The 20,581-nt window shown below is 39.3% G+C and overlaps 1 protein-coding gene across 6 annotated transcripts in view; it reads left to right on the top strand.

The window, feature by feature from the left end:
• The window catches only part of BTBD3 (BTB domain containing 3), a 47,976-nt gene extending 29,543 nt beyond the window's left edge, over positions 1-18,433 (top strand). For 4 of the 6 annotated variants that reach the window (XM_030490216.1, XM_030490215.1, XM_030490219.1 and 1 more), the window contains 4 exons: positions 8,281-8,545; positions 9,094-9,184; positions 9,658-9,776; positions 14,057-18,433. In XM_030490216.1, coding sequence (XP_030346076.1) covers positions 8,281-8,545; positions 9,094-9,184; positions 9,658-9,776; positions 14,057-15,089 — 1,508 coding nt within the window. In that variant the 3' untranslated portion in view covers positions 15,090-18,433. Of the gene's footprint in view, positions 1-708; positions 825-7,012; positions 8,546-9,093; positions 9,185-9,657; positions 9,777-14,056 lie in introns of those variants that run through there. The other 2 variants (XM_030490218.1, XM_030490214.1) reach the window with 2 other exon arrangements.
• The last annotated feature ends 2,148 nt before the right edge of the window (positions 18,434-20,581 follow it).

Raw genomic sequence — 20,581 nt, 5'->3', positions numbered from 1 at the left:
ATTACTTGCACCTTCCTTAATTATTTTCTTTTTCTCTACAAAAGTTCTGGCATATCCTAGGGTCTCTGAAACAGAATTATTGTGAAGGAGAGCAGGCGTGTAGGATATCTTAACATTGCTAGACAACTACATCTTAATGCTTAAAATCGTATTCTGAAGGCAGAATTTCAGAAGTGTTTGTATGTTCATCTTGAAAATTTATTCCTGCAAAGTAACTGCCATTCACTCGTAGAGAGGAGGAGAAACTGGTTGAAATACTAAAGCATAACTGATCTAATAGGCAAGTGTGACTGAAATATCTTCAGCAAAGTAAATCTGTTTGTAAAACAGTTGATAAGATAAAAATTTGGCAACATCTTTATTCCCCTGTGGAACGGCCATTCAAACAGAGGCTGCATGTGCTGTGAGAGTCTGGAAACAAAGTTAAGGGCAAGTAACAAGATGCACAGCTTCCAAGGTGTGGCAAAGGAAGATTAACTCAGACCGGTGCCATTTAATGGATGTATGTTTGGTTCCTTTCCCTGAGTTATTTGGATGCAGCTTAGCTGAGCAGCAATCAGTCTCTCATGTCTAAAAATTGTCGTTAGTAAACAATTGTAAAAGCACTGCAAGGGTTGTTACTCAAGGGTTTTGATTCTCACTTTTAGAGAAGTGAAAGCCACTGTGTTTGAGAATGCATTTCTTATCAAATGCTTGGTTTGCCAACAGACTGATCCGTTCCTGTTTCACTGACTGGGGTCACCTTCCTCTTTTGTCATTTAAAATGCAGTGGGAGCAAGAAGTTGTACCAGTTTTTCCCCGTTTAAGACGCTAACTGCTTCAAGGTATGTTCCTCTGCTGTAAACACAAGGGTGTCAAGCTGCTGATCTGCTTTGGGTTTTCAAGCCACATGTTCCCTAAACTTTACTAGATGTAAAACTGCAGATTAGCACAATGTACTTTTCCCATGACAGACCTTAAGGACATTTAGATTACAACACCTAACCAAGCTTTCCAGTAGTCCCCTCTGTTTTTCTTAACCTTGTCTGAAGGGGTTGGTAGCATGGCCCTCCTAGAGGACTGAAGTTTGCAGACCACAGAAGAGGCATGGTGTGGGTTGTAGGAACATCTTCTCCCGCTACTTTGTGCCACAGGGTGCCTCAACACTCTGATGGTGAATGTAGATCATCTACACATGAAAAATGTAGTCCTTGAATTATATGCCAACATATTCAACTGTAATGCAGTCTCCCTGTAGATTCTCATGGGGTAGTTGCTCTTATACTGTCATTGGCTCTCACAAGTGAGGACTCACTGAGAAAGTGTCTTGTCTTTATGCGCGTTAGCATTTGCATTTTGCAGACTTACTGTGTGTACGGGAAAAAAAAAGACTTTTGGGAGCAGGACCAGATTTTATAGACCCTTTAAAAAGAATAGTTTCTGAGCCAGGTTAGGATTAGGATAAAGGTTTGACTACACAGGCAAGATCTGTCTGTAAGATAGGAAGTTCTGTCCGTAGTCATCCGATCCTGATCTCTCCCTTGAAATAGGCAGCATGTGAGTACTAATTGTAGCAGTGTTTTTTCAGAAGTGCACTAAGATCACTAGCTTCTTTCTCACAGGGCACTGAACGATCATTAAATGCTAATGACTTTTGATTACTGTTGACCTTGGTCAATTTAGAATTAGTGACCTAGAGACGAAAACCACTGTATCTCTTTACCAATTTCCTGAGCTATCTGATCTTTCCTTTGTAAGTCAGTTTTGGTAAGAGGCAAAGTAGAATTAAAGCTGACCTCTGTCTTTGAAAAAGGATTGAATGCTTTCAGGTTTGCAATATCATGTTTAGAAATAAATTTGAAAAAAATAGCAGACACTAAGAAAGAACTTATTTTTTGACCCTACAGATTGTCAAGAGCAAAACTCAACTGAAATGAAATGGACAAGCAGGAGTAGTAGTGGTGGGGAAGAAATGCATAATTTGTCGCTTTTGAATGACTAGAAAAACAGTTTCTCTCTTGTAACCTTGAATTGAATTCTCATTTTGTAGTTGCAGGTTTTCTCATCTCAGAGTTCGCTCATAATTCTTGGTTTTACTTTGAACTATCAAGAAGCAAATATATGCTTATAGAATAAATTGCAAATTCGACTCTGGGATATTTTCTACCTGCAGTTCACAAACTTATGATATTGGAGAATATGTCTCAGCAGGCTGATCAAATCGTATATTTCATATGATAATGAAGCATTTCACATTATTTCTTTCCATACACACAGAAAGGAATGTTTGTGTGATAATTCACTGTAATGGGATCAAATATGTTGTTCACTGTAGGCTGTTAAAACATAAGCCTTTCTTTATACGGTTGTGGTTTATCTGGACTGTTATTCGTGCAGCAAGCATGGTATTGAAATCATAATGAAAATACAAGGTCATTTTAAATTATTTTTTTTTATTTCTCACTTTACTGCATTAGTTATATTTATTTTAACCCAGATGGGAACAAAACCTTTAACTTCAATAGCAGAACTCAACAATGTAAAGGAGTCTTTTGTGTTACATTGTGTTTGGGGCATAAATAGAAAGTTACCAAACTCACTGGGGAAAAAAATGACAGTGGGAGTTGTTGCAGTTGGTGTAGGAGCAGGTTTGTGGAGAGCCAATTGAAATCCACACAAAAGGAAAGTGGATGTTTATTTGCAAGTAAACGTAGGGCTAAATGTTACCCTTAAATATAATGTTTTGTTTTGGTTGCTTTGTCTCAAAAAGGATACTGCAGTAAAAAAAACAAAGTGAAAATGACTGCAGATACAAAAAGGACATACTAAAAAGATTAAGGCTGTTTTGGTAGGGAGACCAAAAAACAGTGCCATGCAGAGACAGAAAATAATACAAGAATGAAAGAGTAAAAGACATCTGAATACTCATTCTTTAAGCTTCTATTTTATATAAGTTTTTATTTACCTGTTGACTTGGGCTATTTAGGGCTTTCTGCTTTTATTTTCTTTAAAGCATTAAGGACATTTAGGAAAAAAATGTAAAAATTATCTTAGTGGATAGTATGATACAAAGTGTTTAAATCCTCATAGTTAAAAAACTAAGTTAAAAATATTTGCCAACAAGTGTGTTGCTAGTATAGCATAAGACCTGTAGCAATATCCAATTTAGCAAAGTTGGACTTTGGCTTAAAGCCTCTAGTGTCAGTTCAAGGTGCAATTCTACTCCGATTCCCTGCTTTTGGCTCTTCTGGGAAAGAAATGCTCTGGGTTTTTACCCTATATTCTGGCTTGTCTGAGAGTATTTACAATTTTGCCCCACTTTCTCCCTGCTTTTAGTTGTCTCTGGTTTTTTGGTGGTTGGTTGGTTTTTTGTTGCTGTTTGCTGTTGTTGTTTAGGGTAGTTTTTGTTGCTTTTGTTTGTTTCTTTTTGGTTTCCCCTATAGAAGACCTTACTGAGTAAGACTTCAGGGCAAGCTTTTCCATGCAACAGCCAGAAGTGGATGCATTCTAAGTTACTTTCAGTGCTGTCAATCAGGCTGGAAGATTTTGTCAGCTGTAACGGATTTTTTACTTGAGGAAATCAAGAGTAGAGCTATCAGCCCCCTTTCCAAATGAGTGTTTTGATAAACAGCAGGGTTGGAATGGTGATTGAGGATTCTTCCAAGTGACTAAATAATTCATATATAGGTAAACAGAACTAAGCTCAGTTGTGTGGGTTGGGTTTGTTGAGGGATTTGTTTGTTTATTTGTTTTTTGAACTTGTATTTTCCATTTTTAAATGAGTGTTTAACATCAAATTCAATGAAAATTAGCAGTGGACAGGTACATTTGTTAAACAGTAATGTGGTGTGTTTATTTTGGTTAATCAAGTTGTATCATCTGAAATTTGCTTCCTTGTAAGGGGAAATTCAGAGTTTAAACAAAGAATTTTAATAATGCATAGGCATAATAACTGCCAAGGGAGAGACTTGGCAACTTTACAAAAAAGAAATATATGCATTTTCTCATTGCCTGCTTGGAATTTATTCTTTTATTCGTGATCTGGTTGTAACAGACAATTGGGAATTTTGATGAAAACTTGTTGTCTATGGAATTGTCCAGTTCACATTACCACAAGAACAACTGACCTGTAAATGAGAGATAGAGAAAACCACAACTTATTAGAAGGAAAAAAAATCAAATAAAAACTTGGGTATACTTGCTTTTGCAGCAGGAGAGGCTGATGTAGAATGAGGAAGAGTACCCCATCAACATGGAAATTCAATGAGTTCTCAGTTGGAACTTGCCTTTAGAAAGGTGTAATTATAGTAGTACCATACTACTAAAAGTTGTACTAAGAATTGGGCTATAATACCTATGACAACCCTCACAGTGGTGTCAAGATATGTTCTGGTCTTAAAGATTAAATGAAACAGGGATCACAGGTACACTGCACACATTTGGATTTGAACAGCAACAGTCACGCTTCAGTTGTTACCAGTGTTCAGTAAGGAGCTGGTTTCCAAGGACTTGTAACTTGCTCCTGATAATTTGAAAGGGGTGTGTAACTTAACGCATAGTATCTCAGCCTCAGAATGTAGCCCTTTGCTTAATTCTTCACCTCTGTCATTTTGGATTTTCATTAGGCCACTGTTAAGCATGGAATTTCCTACACCTTTTAAGTTGAAATATTTCTGGTTCGACTACATTGCTTATGAAATAAAGATTGATGTTCCTTTGAAGAGCTATTTCCCTTTATCTAAGTTGTGTATATCAAGTTTGGTTCTATTAATATATAATTCATGAAGAAAAATGAGAATTGCTGAAGAAGATAAGGAACACGTAATAAGCTTTCAGAAATGGATATTGGGTGAGAGAAGGTCAATTTCCTTGGTCTTGCCGGGGACAGACTGATTGGAACTTGGGATTTTGACTAGTCTTTCATCAAGGAGTAGTTCATAGGTTGCTTTTACTTTACATTTGACTGCTAACGTATTGATTTGTAAATTCATTAACAGTGTTTGTATAGTAAAAGAAGAAAACTATGTAGTAAGAAAATTAATGGAAGTTGCTTCCAAAACAGAAAGAATAGTGAGTGCAACCAGCACTGTTTCTTTGGGGTTTTCTTCCATTTCACACACGTCTAAAGATTGGTTTAGGAGACGTGGTTTCTGAGCTGATGAAGTGCAGTGAAAGATGGTGGTATAAAGCCTGTTACAGATTTGTAGCTTTTCAAACGAACTTTCAGAGTATGTTGTGGAATTGACACTATTTTCAGTTTTGACAGACCACAGATTTTGGTGGGTGGCTTAAGAACAGGCAAAGATGGCAGTCAGGCTTGTTATTTATTGGGGTGATTTTTAGCCTGTCACACAGATACTTCTTGTCTATTGGGGTCTGTCTGACTTCCAGATTCAGGCAGAACATGCTTCAGCTGCAGCTTCTCCCTCCCTTCCTTTCCCAGGAAAGCACTACATGTTATGCATGCATTGTGTTTCACAAAAGTCAAAGGAATGGTGGACTCCTACAAGTTCATGTTTACAATCTCTTTGCCAGACTGAGTTGACCAGTCAGTCCATCTGTCGTTCTCTTCTAGCCTCCCAGTGATCTTTATGTGCTGTATGTATCATCTTCTGTTTTGTACTGGTCAAACGATTTGAAAAAGTGTTCAAGGACCTTGATTTTTATGTTCTTTGGTAGTCTATAAAATGGATTTATGGAATGAAAATCAAATCTCTCATATGAATCTCCTAACCCCTGTTATCTTTCACCTTCTGCCAACTGCAATGCTGAGAATCAGATTTTCTGAAGAGTGCATGGATTTTTGTATCTATAAGGGTTTTTTTACACCTTCTTCCTTTTGAAACGTCTGTCCTGTACAGTGGCAAAAGGGTTATTTTTGTAACTAGAAGAGCTGGGAAATTTACATAAGGAGAGGAAAAAAAGCTTATGCAAACTCAAACTCAGATTTTGTGCAGAGAATACCTGCTGTGTCCCTATTCTAAACTCTCAGCTACAAGCATTTATAAACATCCCATCTGTGGGATGAGTGTTTTCTCCTTTACCCCTTACTTTACCTCTCTGCAGTTCAATATGGCTGAGGTTGTTAGTTTCCCTTCCAAATCAATCTGTTACAGATAAAGAAGAAAAGAGGAGGGTGTGAGGGGAGCAAAGCTTGCTAGAAATTACTTCTCTGGAAATTACATAACCTGCCTCTCAATGTGTTTAGGAATGTATCTCTGCCTTTCAGCAACACCAGGCATAACCCACCATTTCCTATTAAATTACTAGCGAAGGAGATTCTGCACTAAGATGTTGGGTTGTGAAGTGTAGCAGCTGAGGCTTGGATGCATATTCTTCTGTTTCCCCCTTCCAAAAGCAGCGACTTCAGACAGAGAGGACAGATGTGTGTCTGGAAATGGTATCATCTCAAACCACTGCAGCAAAGTCTCTAGATGGCCAACTGCCAGGGTGTTGTGTTAGTGCTTAATACAGAGCGTCTCCCGAGGAGACCTAATAGTCTTTGAAATACCTGCAACAGTTTCATTTAAAGTTAAAGGCATTCTGAGATTGCATTACAAAGCCACAGCAATTGCTGATTCAAGCCATTGTGATGGTGTTTCAGTAAATAGCCCCAGTAACATTTCTGTGCTTCTGTTGAAGTCGGGAGCAGATTTCTGTCAGGGATTTCAGCAAGGTCAGCCATTTCTTCACCAATCTTTGATCACTTTAGTTTCACTGTTGTAGTCTTGTCCAGCAAAACTAATTGTGGTTAAAAGTGGTTAAATTTGCTTTAAAAGTAAAGAGGATTTTTTCTTAAGGACTTGAAGATAATTATGAATTTGCATTTTAATTATCTCCCTCTGATATTTTAAGGTGTGAAATATTGACACCAAATACCTAATATTTTTATTTCTCTGCTATGCTTGCTTGGGTTTTTTTATACACTTGACCTACTATTAAGGAAATCTGATCTAAATATAAGTTCAGAGTAAATTGATGGCTGAAAATTAGTCTTCTTTCCTATTTACATGGTTTGGTTGGCATAGCTTATATCCTGTTTATTTCAGAAAGTGTGAATAAAATCAGAGTGTGTTTGCATGGCAAGGAGTGATTTCTGTCTGAGACTAAATCATTCCGACTTCTTCGTTTAATGCTCTGAAATATTGATTAAATATATTCACTCGGGTTTGCTTTAATCTGATTGTACATCTCGAAGTTTTCTTCTGATGTGGTGCAGCCATGGCTGGTGTAAGCTGGTTTAATTAGCACTGCTTAGTGATTTGGGACCCCTGTCAAAGGCGGTTACGTTATCTAGAAGCATAAGGAGTTAAAGCTAAAGCTGTGACCTCATCTCTATTCATGTTACACTGGAGTAGAAGCCGTGCTGAAAGGGATTGTTTAACTGCCTCGCTGTCTTTACTGCTGCTAGCTGATTGCTTTAATTTGGTTCTGATATCTGTAGCATGCTTTTGCTGAACTGTTACGGTAGGGATTTGTGGGAATACTAGAAACAAATGAAGTCATGCTAATACCGACTGCCTGTGGAAATAGCTCCCACGGAATTATTTAGACTCAAATACGTCTTTCTACCCCATTTCAACTTCTTATTGCTTCCCCCGTGAAAATCCAAGGCAGCATCAAGGAGACCTAAAACACACGCTTCTGGCCAGTCATGCACTTACGCAACTGTGCATGCCATTTGTTACTTTATTACTCAGCGCTGCGTATGAAATGAGGAGTGCAATTGCTGTCGCTTTAATGTCAGAGTGGCGTACGTTACAATAGGTGTCACTGTGCGGCTGGCTCCAATCCTTATCGGTGACTTCAGCTATTGGCTCCCAACGAGCGCTGCCTGACTCCATCTGCAGGGCTGCAATACCTACTCTGCTCTGAGCCGTACAACGCACAAGTTCAGCTTGCCGAGCAGACTAGCAGTGCTGTCGTGCACGTCTGGCTTAGTCCCCTTCAGAAAGCTGGTGCTGCAGCCACGCACGAACCCTCTTCACACGCTATAGCTCTTTCCTGATCAGGAAATCTGGAAAGAAATAAAACTGGCTGGAATGATGGGGATGTATTTAACGATTCAAGTACTGGATCAAACTTAAAGCCAGTTTCTTACTCGGTGCGCTGAAAAGGTCACCTTGTCTTGCTGGAAAAGAAGCAAACTCTGAGCTCTGCTGGTCTCTGTTTAACAGCTTCCATGTGCATTTCTTACTGTTCTTAGCTAGTTAGGCTGTCTAGCTTTACAGACAAGTATACTCATGGTAGATGAGAAAGGAAAGAACATGAAATGTCTCACCTTCTTCTTGATGCTTCCAGAGACGGTCAAGAACAGGTCCAAGAAGAGCTCTAAGAAGGGAAATAGCAGCAGCAGTAGCAGCAGCAAATTGCCTCCAGTTTGCTATGAAATCATTACCTTGAAGACCAAAAAGAAGAAGAAGATGGCTGCTGATATTTTCCCCCGAAAGAAACCAGCCAACACTAATACAACTGCTGTCCAGCAGTACCACCAGCAAAATCTCAATAACAACAACACTATTCCAGCACCTAATTGGCAAGGACTTTATCCAACCATCAGAGAGAGGTAAGTGCAGGGCAGTTGATTTTTGCTGTTTAAATGGAGTGGTGAAGAAGTAGCAAAATGTTTGTAATGCAAATGTTTAGTTATTCATTTATTTACTGAAGAAAACACAGTTCTCTCTCTTTTTTTTTTCCTGTGTATGTGAAACAAGTGTTTTGGTAATGGAAAATATTTTAATATCTCTTTTCCAGACAGTGCAGCTGTTTGTCTTGAGTAGATAAAAATGCTGCTGGAAGCTGCAGCAGATTTGCTTTTAGACCTTAGTAGGGATTTTCAGTGATACGTGCTCCTGACTTTGAAAAGTTCTCATAAGTTTGGGTTCTTTGGATTTTTTTTATTGCACTCACATACAACATGCATTCCCCACCCTGCCTTAGTTCTTTTCTCTGGTATATTGGTGTGATGATATGTAAAGGACCTTAAAACAAAGCATAACCTGCTTCTCTTTACTAACATGCAACTTTAAGTTGTTCAGAATTTCAGTTTCGTGGGTCTGGGGCAAGCACAAAGTTACTGGATGCCATAAATTAACACGCTACCTCTGTTTGTAGAAATGCAGTGATGTTCAACAATGACTTGATGGCAGATGTTCATTTTGTCGTCGGGCCACCAGGTGGGACCCAGCGGCTGCCAGGACACAAAGTAAGCAACAGCTGCATTATCAGCTTGGGCAGGGATAGCAGGGAAGAGCTCCCACGGTTACACCAGGACATAGCATGGAAGTCTGGCTCAGCCATAATTCTGTGTTTTAAAAGGCTATATGCAGTTGGAATAGTCTGTCCCTTGCTTTTCTTTGTGTTTTCGATTAAACAGTATGCTTGTTGGGCTGATGTAGTCATTTTAAAGTTAGGGGTACTGCTTTGTGCTGTTGATTTATATTACTCCTGACATTTTCTATAAATAGTTAACTTCTGTGGTGTATATGACTGTTTTCCAGTAGCTAATGCAGGGAAAACGTGTAATTCTCTGCTCAACTTTGCCTTCATTACTTACTGAACTGTGTCTATAGAGTCTGTCAGTGAAGCCCCAGTATGCTCAATGTGGCTCTCCCACGTTGTTTTTGTTGGCAGTGCTTTCAGTTTAAAGCATGAAATAAGATTTCCCTTTCTCAACAGTATGTCCTGGCTGTTGGGAGCTCTGTATTCCACGCGATGTTTTACGGGGAGCTTGCTGAGGACAAAGATGAAATCCGTATACCAGATGTTGAGCCTGCTGCTTTTCTCGCAATGCTGAAGTAAGCATCATTCATCTACTGGATATGTTTTCCTTTCTGATGTATACATGCACTGGTTAATGTCATAGTTAAAGTATTAGATTTGCATGTAAACAGAAAGCAAGCAGTTGTGTTAAAAGATTCCTCTTTTTGTGTTTGAAGTATTTAAACTTCTACCTCATTTTGCTCTCCCCCTCTACTTCCAGGCACGCATATATTAGACTAATGTAGGCAGTTATAAATAATGACTTTGACAGGGGATCTTTGGGCACATTGTATACTGTAATGCCTATTGATCTGATTTGTCACTACACATGTTACACAAAGGAATGGAATTACTAAAAAGAATTGTCAGCTGTAACAAAAAAAACACCCTGTTCTACTTTGCAAGTATAGGGAGAAGTTAAAAACACACCAAAAAACCCTCTCCAAACCCAGAATTGCTGGGTTTGTCTGTTGACATCGTTCCAGCTCTTTTATAAACTTGCTGTGTGCAGGTCTTGTCTTAGAAAAATGACCCTAAGTTATTGAATGTAGCCTCTGCAAATTAAATTTCTCCTCATCTATCATATTGATGCATTTGGAAGATGATAAAAAGGCTGTTTATATGAATAGGGTTTTTATTCTAATGGAAAAAGAACAGTCAGTTTACGTGATCATTATTTTTCTTCTTGCAAACATAAGAAATGCCATCATTTTCCTAAATGAGCATAATGAAGCAGCTCCCCTGCTGAATTGTCTTTGAATGTATCTATAAATTGATTATTAAAGTGAAATGCCCCATCACAGAAATGCTGTGGCTTTGAGAGTTTTTTCCCTTCAGCTTTAGTAACTGCCATTGCTTTCTGATAAAGAGTATACATTAGTATCTAATAATGATCCTTTTAATATGCTGCAGATTTTCTTGCAGGTAAAGGTGTAATCACTATCTAGCAATTTAATGTATTTCATAGATTGTTTTGACTAGCTTGTGATTACAGAATGGTGTCTTTTTTTTTCTTTTACATTTCAGTGGCACTGTAGATGAATGCTCAAAGTTGCATATAGAGTTCGTTGCATAGAGTTTTTATAGATTACTATGAACATCAGAAATGTTCTGTGCAAATGTCAGTAACTGCCATGAAAAGCTGAAGTCAGACAGATGTTCTGTAGACCTGGAATATAAAGTTAAGATAGGACATTATGTAGGTAGCTGTGTTATCAATCCTTGCTTTGGGCCTTTCTGGTTTTGGAGGTATTTTCTGCAGAACTCAGACTTGAGCTTTACTTTCATGCAGAATTTTACAAGGCACAAATGTAAGATACTTAGATTGCCTTGACTCCCCTTTCTTTTTGAACAGCAAATCTATTTCACTGTAGCTAAACATGATTTGCCATAGAAAACGTGAATGCTTTCTAAATTTATCATTAAAAAATGTGTTCAGAGAGCAAACCTAGAAAATCGAGTATCAGTACTGACATCTAGGTCTTGGCATGCTATTTAGCCCATGGCAATTTAGGAAACTATCTTTGAGAGCATGGCTGGAACCATGGAAATTTTCACCTTCTCAGCTTTTATTTAACACACACACACACACACACACACACACCCAAATTAAGAAAAAACACAAAAAGTCTGTGGTCTGTGTGGATGTTGAGCTGACCTTGCCAGTGCTAACTTCCACTGGTGCAGTGTGCCTGAACCTGCAGAGTGCTCCTGTGTCTGCGAACGCCAGGGATGTCTGCATTCGCCAGGGATGGTGCAGGGAAGGGAAAGGGATGTTGCTCAGCAGTGCAGCATTCCTTTCATCACAAGAGCCAGTGCATGTGCTGCATTTGGGGGGAACCATGGTCCTTTTCACTTCTCTCCTCCTCAGCCCCATGAGTGTTGCTTGCAACTGCTGTAAGCAGTGGATGGCAGAAAGCTCCTGATAGTCCTGCTACAGAAAGAAAAGACTTTGTACCTATCCCAAAGCAGCCCTGTCCTTCATATGCACCTTTCCTCAGTCAGGAGGGATGCATCATAATCTTTGTCAGAAGACATTCTGAGTTTGGTTTTGGGTTAAGTGTCCTTCATATGCACCTTTCCTCAGTCAGGAAGGATGCATCATAATCTTTGTCAGAAGACATTTTGAGTTTGGTTTTGGGGGTTTGCTTTCGAGGTTTTTTGTTTGGTTTCCCTGGACAGTAAATTCTTTTAACATAAATATTTTTTGACTTGTTCTTTGTAGTGAGCAGGCTGCCAGCAAGCATCAGATGAGGTATTGCCACATTTAACATAGGAAACTGGTAGATACTTGTTATTCTCCCAGTAAAATTGCTTTGGCTGTTCTCTCCAGTTTTGAAAATAGGGTTAAAGTCACAGTCTAGCTGACACACTGAATTACTGTCTTTAATGTATTACATTTTACTCTAATCTTGGCTGTTCAGGTTAGAACCATGGTCTCATCTCAGGATGAATGCGTTACTAAACCATCAAACCCTGTGGTCTGGCAGAATCTCCTTTAAGAACAGGGTGAAACTGGGATATCAGTAATTGCAGACCAGAGTGGAGGTGCACTGGCAGAGTGAGAAGTGTGGAGTAGTGCTGACAGCCAATCTGTGCTGTGTCTGTTGTAAATCAGTGATATTAGTTCTTTGCTTTCATGAATATTAAACTAGCAACTTTTGTACTATTTCAGTTTAAAACAGATGTCATCATTCTCCACTGTACTAGCAGGCAAAGAGAAGCAATAGAGAGGAGAAAATAGCTGGAGAACAGAGAGGAGAATCATAAAAACAAATGAATTGTTACATTGAAATTTTTTTGGACTGAGGAGCTAAGCCTGTAACCAGTGATACATAGATGTGCTCTTTGTTGTTACAATAGCCCAGCTGAAACCAAGTAATAAAGGAAAAAAAGAAGGTTTGGGTCTGTGCAAGTATTCTTTTTCTCTGAAACCTCTTAGATGTTATTATATTGCTTGAGCAGTACCTGCTCTGAGCATGATTGCGAAGTGTGGCTTGGAGGATAGTACCCTACCCCTACAAAAATACAAATAAAGATATGTACAACTATAATAATAGAATTGTAGAATCAGCCAGGTTGGAAAAGACCTTTAAGATTATCAAGTCCAACCATTCCCCAGCATTGCCAAGGCCACCGCTAAACCATGTCACTGAAGCCCTCGTCTGCACGGTTTGTGAACACTTCCACGGATCAGATCAATGCAGGTACTAATTCCACTTTATAAGCACATTTGTTCTGCAAAAAATTCATTGTGTTGGGAAACCTGCTATCTAGAAAAATTTCATTAGTACAGGGTTGCATACAACTTCAGCTTTACTGGAGGAAGACACTTTATCAACCATAACCATCAAGACTTGCTTATCCCTGTGAAGAGTAAAATTGCATTTGGCATGGTTTTAGCACATTGCATTCACCAGCTGCAGAGGGGCCCTGGAGCATGAGATATTAAAAAGAACAAACTGTACAATGCTTCATTTCTCTGAGCAGGAATCCCAGCAGTTTAGTCACATAAATAGAATTTCACCTTCATCTCTTCCACCACAGTAGCGTAGCAGTAAAGCTTTTTTCCTCCTTATGCAATGAGATTGAGAGCACTCGGTCTCTGGACTGAGTGCTCTCAGACTCTAGCTCCACTCTGCTAATGAAGCTAGGATGCTGTAAGCATCAAGAAACCTAAAATTAGATTTCTGCCTTTTCTTGTATGCTTCATCACCCTGTTTAAACCCTACCCAATCTTAAAAAACCTCAAGCCAGTAGTTATGGAAAATAAATAGCACCTGATATACTTCGATGGCATTTCTTTTCTTAAACTACCTAATTATTCCCAACAACCTTGTTTTCATTTATGTATTTATCTATACACCTCAATAAATCACCATTAACCATCGCAGGACACCCATTCAAGTACTCTTTGTAACACATGTTATAGACTGTTGTGTTAGTCAAGTGAGGTAGCCCTTGAGGAGCTACTGCCTGGGGCAGGTAGCCTCTCATTAGCCAAAGCATGCATGGAAGGAATGCAGAGCTGGAGGGGGCATAGTTTGTAAACATAACCATTGTCTACATAGCATGTACCCCAAATGTGGAGTGTTATTCACTGTCGAGTGTTCTCTTCCATGGTCTTACTGGTCCTAACATGAGTGATGAATTTGGTTTGTACTTCCTTTGTGGATTTAATCAATATTTTCCAAAAGCACTGCTTAGTTTTCGTGTGGAGCCATTTAAATATTCTTTGTTCCTAATTTTCAGATGTTGTTGACAAATTACGTGTTTGCATTAAGCAGCAGTGTTACACCCATGTGTTTTATTTCAGATACATATATTGTGATGAAATTGATTTGGCTGCAGATACCGTACTGGCCACTCTTTATGCTGCCAAGAAATATATCGTCCCTCATCTTGCCCGCGCCTGCGTCAACTTTCTAGAGACAAGTCTAAGCGCAAAGAATGCCTGTGTGCTGCTTTCCCAGAGTTGCTTATTCGAGGAACCTGACCTGACCCAGCGCTGTTGGGAAGTGATTGATGCCCAAGCCGAGCTAGCTTTGAAGTCTGAGGGATTCTGTGACATTGATTTTCAGACACTTGAAAGCATTCTCCGACGGGAGACTCTGAATGCCAAAGAAATTGTTGTTTTCGAAGCAGCTCTAAACTGGGCTGAAGTGGAGTGTCAGAGACAAGAGCTAACAGCTACCATAGAGAACAAGCGCAAAGTCCTTGGGAAGGCTCTATACTTGATACGCATCCCTACCATGGCACTCGATGACTTCGCTAACGGCGCTGCTCAGTCTGGGATTCTGACTCTCAATGAAACCAATGATATCTTCCTCTGGTACACGGCTGCCAAAAAGCCAGAGTTACAGTTTGTGAGCAAGCCCCGGAAAGGCCTCGTTCCTCAGCGGTGCCACCGTTTCCAGTCCTGCGCTTACCGCAGCAACCAGTGGCGCTACCGGGGCCGGTGCGACAGCATCCAGTTTGCTGTTGATAAGAGAGTGTTTATTGCTGGCTTTGGGCTGTATGGCTCCAGCTGTGGATCGGCAGAGTACAGTGCCAAGATTGAACTCAAACGACAAGGAGTTATCCTAGGCCAGAACTTGAGTAAATACTTCTCGGACGGTTCTAGTAACACTTTTCCTGTGTGGTTTGAATATCCAGTGCAGATTGAGCCCGACACCTTTTACACAGCTAGCGTGATTCTGGATGGTAATGAACTCAGCTATTTTGGACAAGAAGGAATGACAGAAGTTCAGTGTGGGAAGGTGACTGTTCAGTTTCAGTGCTCTTCGGACAGTACAAATGGCACTGGGGTACAGGGAGGGCAAATTCCCGAACTCATATTTTATGCTTGAATGAAAGGAAAAAGCATTTTGCTATGAAGAACCTGTCCGGTTCAGGCCTACTGACGCTTAGCTTTTTATCTGCAGATATGTGATCAGTACAGGTAATACGTAACTAAACTCTGTGGGCAAGTTACTGGCTTGCTTTACTTGTAGCATTGTTGGTGATAAAGTTTAAGTGTAATATTAAAACTGGAAGCTCTTAGGACAAGCAAGTTTTAAAGGCTTTATAAGAGGGATGCTTGTTTGCTGGTGGTGCTGATCCTTTCTTCGATGCACCTGTGAATCACCAGAGGATGTCCCCCTCTTGTATCTCACTAAACATGGTCTTCATTGATCCATTTTCTTTTTCTCCATTTTCTGCTTTCTGCTTGTAATTATTTGGGGAAGTAGGGGTAGAAAATTAAGAGCCTTGTTTTATAGCTCACTTTTCTGTCTGCCTTTCAGACTTAAGAGATCCCAATAAACTGAGCTGCTTTTGATCATGGGAGCTGAAAGAAGTGCTTCAGTTGTACGCAGTAAAAGCATAGGTTTAAACCTTCATCCTGTGAGATTCTCCTGTAGCCAGCTGTTTGGGATGGCTGCAGGGGAAGATGGAGAGAAGCAAACAACTTTCAGGAAGCTATGCAGCATGTTGACCATGTCCACAGTGCACAGGTGTGTTTACAGTGCGGTGGGGATGTGGGCTTGGCAAATTCCCTGAGAGCTTATTTTCTAGGAATCCCACCTCACAGGCAAGGAAGTACTTGCACATGTTCAAATTGTACATGCAGCTCTTGAAATTCTACTCCTGTGACCTAGTTTTTGCTACATTTAAGTTGATTTGCTATTTAAATGGCTTTTCTTTGAACCCTTGCTAAATAAATAAGAATTAATAGCTATCTTCTGATGCAGGGTAATTTTTTGTTTGTTTTGGGTGGGTTATTCTTCCTCCTAAACATGGTAGAGGCAGATTATAGAGGAACAAAAGAAGGCACCAATCCTGACTTGGGTTTTTTTCTGTAATATGAGATTTCTTCTTTTTATTACCATGCATTATGAGTGGAAATTTAGACAAAGACAGAAGATTCCCAACTGTGGTCATACTACACTTAATGTATCATCAGATAAAAGTGAGGAGGAGGAAGTCTTCTCTAATGTGTTAATGTTGGATCTCTTGCAACTGCTTATGGTTACACGTCAATCAGAGGATTATGTGGTACAGAACCTTTTCCTATTTTCTTTTATTTTTCCCAAACTTCTTGTTATATGTGTGTATCATTTTTGGAAAAGTATTAGGGATCATGACTCCTTTTATCAGGGAAGGAAACCAGTATAAATAAGAAGTATAGGTACTATTAAAACATAAGAAATTCCTTCACCATTGCATTGGGACAGTTGCCTCTCAGAGAGAGGCACATTACCTGTTGTAAAGCATCTCATTCTTATTTCACCTCTGAAGTGGGTTCTGTTTGTTACATATGTTTTAATGAAATGAGAGGACCAAATGATTCTTTAGTCAGACTGAAGATTAATGTAATAGTATATCAACACATTAATGTAGCATAACCCTAAATTCACTTGTCAGTTTTGTAATAAAAATGTTTTTCTCATATGATTTCTTACCATTTTAATACTATTACTCTAAGTGTTTCTTGACAGTTGGAATCCTGGCCCCTGGCCATTGTAAAGTGCCAGTACATCTTTGCAGTGTCCCAAATGCCATCTGAAGTAAGGAAAACTGGAGCGTAGACATCAAACACTTCATGGCCAAAGCCCAGATCTTCTCTCTAGGTAATAAAAGGAGAGCCAGGTAAAAAACTTCCCTGCAAGATCTATGCTTTTCACCCGTGTTAGTGTTTAATGTTTTATACACATACGTAACATACATGTGTGTGTATAAGCGACATTCTTTCTGAAATGTAAATACCCTCAAAATATATAGAAAAATGTTTTGTTTTTTCGTAACAGATGTACATAATCCAGACTGTTAGTGAAATCTAAACAGAATGCTCCATGGAAAATTCCCAGAGAGAGAGAGATTTAAAAAAACCTCCAGTTAATTATATTTAGATCTGCAGCCTAAAATAGACAAGAGTATAAATTGTATGGACTGGAGGAAGAGTTGCTGAAGAGACTGCAAAAAGGAATCTAAGATTGTGATGAGGTAACGGTCATCTACTTTTAAGACCTCTTGAGCAGCAGTTCCATTTATTTAAATACGTTTGAAAGCAGAAAAAGATGCTAATCAGCTGATTAAGTTTTCTTACAGCGAGCAGTTGATGTAGATGTAATTACCCTGAGTGATGATCAGATTGACAAGTTGCTTGCAGTAGCAAGCTGCATTCTGAATTGTTTGGAAAAAAATCAGGTGCCTCAGCTGGTGGGACGAATTGGAGAGTACTGCATGCTAGAACTAGGCTTGGGTTCTCACTTTTAATTTCTCTTTTGGTTTTTACTTCTCTGCAAATAAAGGTGAGGTATCCACTGCATTCACTGGCTGGAAATAGAAGTTGGGAGATCACAATCCTGTGTAGCTGTAATATGTAGAAAATGAGCTGTTACTTAATTATTATTTTATCCGCTACTTTTCTGAAATCTTTTTGACGAAGTAGGATGAAAGCAATTCCTCTGAATCCATTCCAGGTTTTAGGAGCTGGTGCGTATAAAGTTTTTCAATATGGGTGAATAAATGTAAGCCCCCAAAACACCTTTCGATGTTTATAGCGTGGCTTGATTCTGAGCACTGCTTGATGCTAACAAGTACTGGTATATAAGAAGGTGCTAGCACCAGTCACCTTGGCACATGAGGGCACTTAAGTAGGTGTCTAAATGTGGATTTGGTTGGTTTAGCATCAGCATCCAAGCTTGAATATGTTGATTGACATTTTGAAAGCATCAGCCATATCAGCCTGGAATGTAAGCATAATGTCAATAGAGATCCTTTCATAGATTCTGTCTTAAACTGTACCTGGCCATCTTTGCTACTTGTATGTTTGATTTTCCTGGTGAGGGGAATCTGTGAAAAGAGAGTATAATGTAATATACTTTCTGCCTATCTAAAATAGTATTTAAGTAAACATTTTAATTTCTACATACTTATTGCACTGAACTGTTTGGGGGGTTTGTTTTTTGTTGGGGGTTTTTTGTGATAAACTCAGCTAACTTCAGGTCCCAGCACCCATTTGTGCTGGAGCGGTGTTTGACCATAGCAGGCTTACAGCATTATTTATAAAGGACAGATATATATAAATATGAAGTACCTCATGTTGAATGTTATTGTACTGTATCTTTAATGTCACAGTGCAGATCTTGTTGGACTCATGAATGTGTATAATTGCATTAAACATACAAATAAAAATGGTTCTTAAGTGGTTGTTTTCTGCAGTATCTTTGAAGCATGAACTGTGAAAGCCTTTACTTCGTTTCATCTGATTTCTATTGTTGTACAGTTGTGCACAGATATTTGTTGAGCTTGTGTATTCAGAGCTCTTTTGATCCCCAAAGAAGTAAAAGTCTAAGGAAAAAACAAGGAAGAACAATGAAAATGTTAATCAGTTACATTGTAAAAAGGTTGGCGATTAAGCTAATGAGCTAGAGTGAATGAGTTCATTTATGTGCTTTATGAAAGACCTTGTCTGCGAGCATTAATATTTCAATGTTCTATTAATATTATTAAGTATGTGGAGATGAAGGGGGAGGGTCTCATGTTTATTCCAAAAGACAGTTGGCACGGGAAGGGCCATGGTTTTCAGTCTCTGATAGATCAGAATAAAGGACATGGTTAGTGCCAAGAGCCTGTTCTGTGCTGAAAAGCTAATTATGTAATATTATTCAGAATCCTGACTATTCTCTTACTTAATGATTTTCTTCCAGGGGATTTGAAACTTCATTTTAAATATACTTTATGGTCAGTGAAACTGAAGCCACACTTCCATGATGTCCATCTCCAAGACCTTTTGGATATTACTAGCTAATGATAAGAAATACTTCACAGTGTGATATAGAGACATGGAAATTTAATTGAGGAAGTCTTTCCCAGTACAAACAGTACCTTCAGACTTCATCCAAAATTCTGATTAAAGTATGTTTACAGGCATCAAACTTGTCACTTCTGGTAAGTTGTTCTTACAGAATTCTTACTGTAATACTTGGTACCACACTGCTACATTCTTGATCTAATTTCTCTTATGTGTCCAGTGCTTCTCATTAGTTGGAACTGGCTTGAAACAGGAGCTGTCTATGCCTTGCTCTGTGCTAGTGATACCAGAAATGTGTGGTAGCTACCAGTGTGGTTTGGTGCAGGAAGGATCACATTGGCAGTAGTCTTGCTAGGTATCTTGGAGATGATCGGTGCTGCTAGAGCCTCTTACCTCTGGTAAACAGGTAAGAACTAAGTGGACAAGATTAATAAAGGATGGCAAATCTCATCCAAAGAGACATTCTCTATTTCTGGCTGAAATCTGACAGAAGTGCTAAGACACTTCTTCTGGAAATTGATGTTAGGTAGAGCTGTGTCTCTTGCGCTTTGTTCAGTGATGCAGAGAAGCATGTGTGTATTCACACCAGAAAAAAAAAAAAGGAGTTTGAAGTGGAAGGAAAAAGTAATAGCATATATCTGGGTTTGGGAGGAAGCTGAATTCAGCTCCAACAGCTGAATTCAGTTGTTTGTCAGGTAAAATCCTGCTTGGTGGAGAAGGACTCTCTGTTCCCACTTAGTTGGAAAATCCTCAGGAGCTGATAGCCACTGCCTCCACAAAGGCAAGGACCCATCTGAAACAGGCTTCTTGCAAGTGCTCAGCTCTTGGGAGTAGGAACCCAAGATTTCTTGGCCTCTGATAGGCAAAACTACTTATCCTGCAGCCCAGGACAAGCCTGTACCTCCTTAAAGGAGCTGACTGGGACTGCTGTAAACAGGAGCGTCTTTTTGGACCTCCCAAGCTCTGCATTCCACAGAAGATCATGGCACTGAGGTGAGATGGGGGCTTGAGCCCACCTGCAGGATTTGGCCACTAAAAAGCAGCAGCTTTTCAGCCAGCCTATTATACCATGCATGTAAGCAATCAGTGGGAGCAGGAATACCTGCTGGTTTCCTGAAGGCAATGAAAGGAGCTGCTTTCTCATATGGCAGTGTGACCATGTTCAAAATAAAATTAAAAAGCCTTTTGGCATGCTGCTCTGTTTCCAGAAGTCTGGATTTATATTCTCCCCAAGACTTCCCCATAAAGTGAGGCCCTGGCCCAATTGAAATCAGTAGGAGTTGCCCTAGTGACCTCGGTAAACCCAGGATTTTCATTTGCAGTGTTCCATTTGTGTGATTATTCCCAAAACACAACATAAAACTGCCCAAGAAAGGGAAATTAATTTTGAAATCCCACTGTAATCTGATTATCTAAAATACAGGTAGAAACCTTTCTATTAAATCTTACAAAACTCCTGCTCATCAGATTTTATATGCCTTCCCCTCAGCTTTTCTCCTAGTATGCTTTATCTTCAGCCATGAATCTATAGGGAGAACAGTAAAT

This window comes from Strigops habroptila, chromosome 6 (assembly GCF_004027225.2).
Source record: "Strigops habroptila isolate Jane chromosome 6, bStrHab1.2.pri, whole genome shotgun sequence".
Lineage (NCBI taxonomy): Eukaryota > Metazoa > Chordata > Aves > Psittaciformes > Psittacidae > Strigops > Strigops habroptila.
The sequence above is the reverse complement of the archived record's forward strand: the minus strand, read 5'-3'. Positions and strand labels throughout refer to the sequence as shown.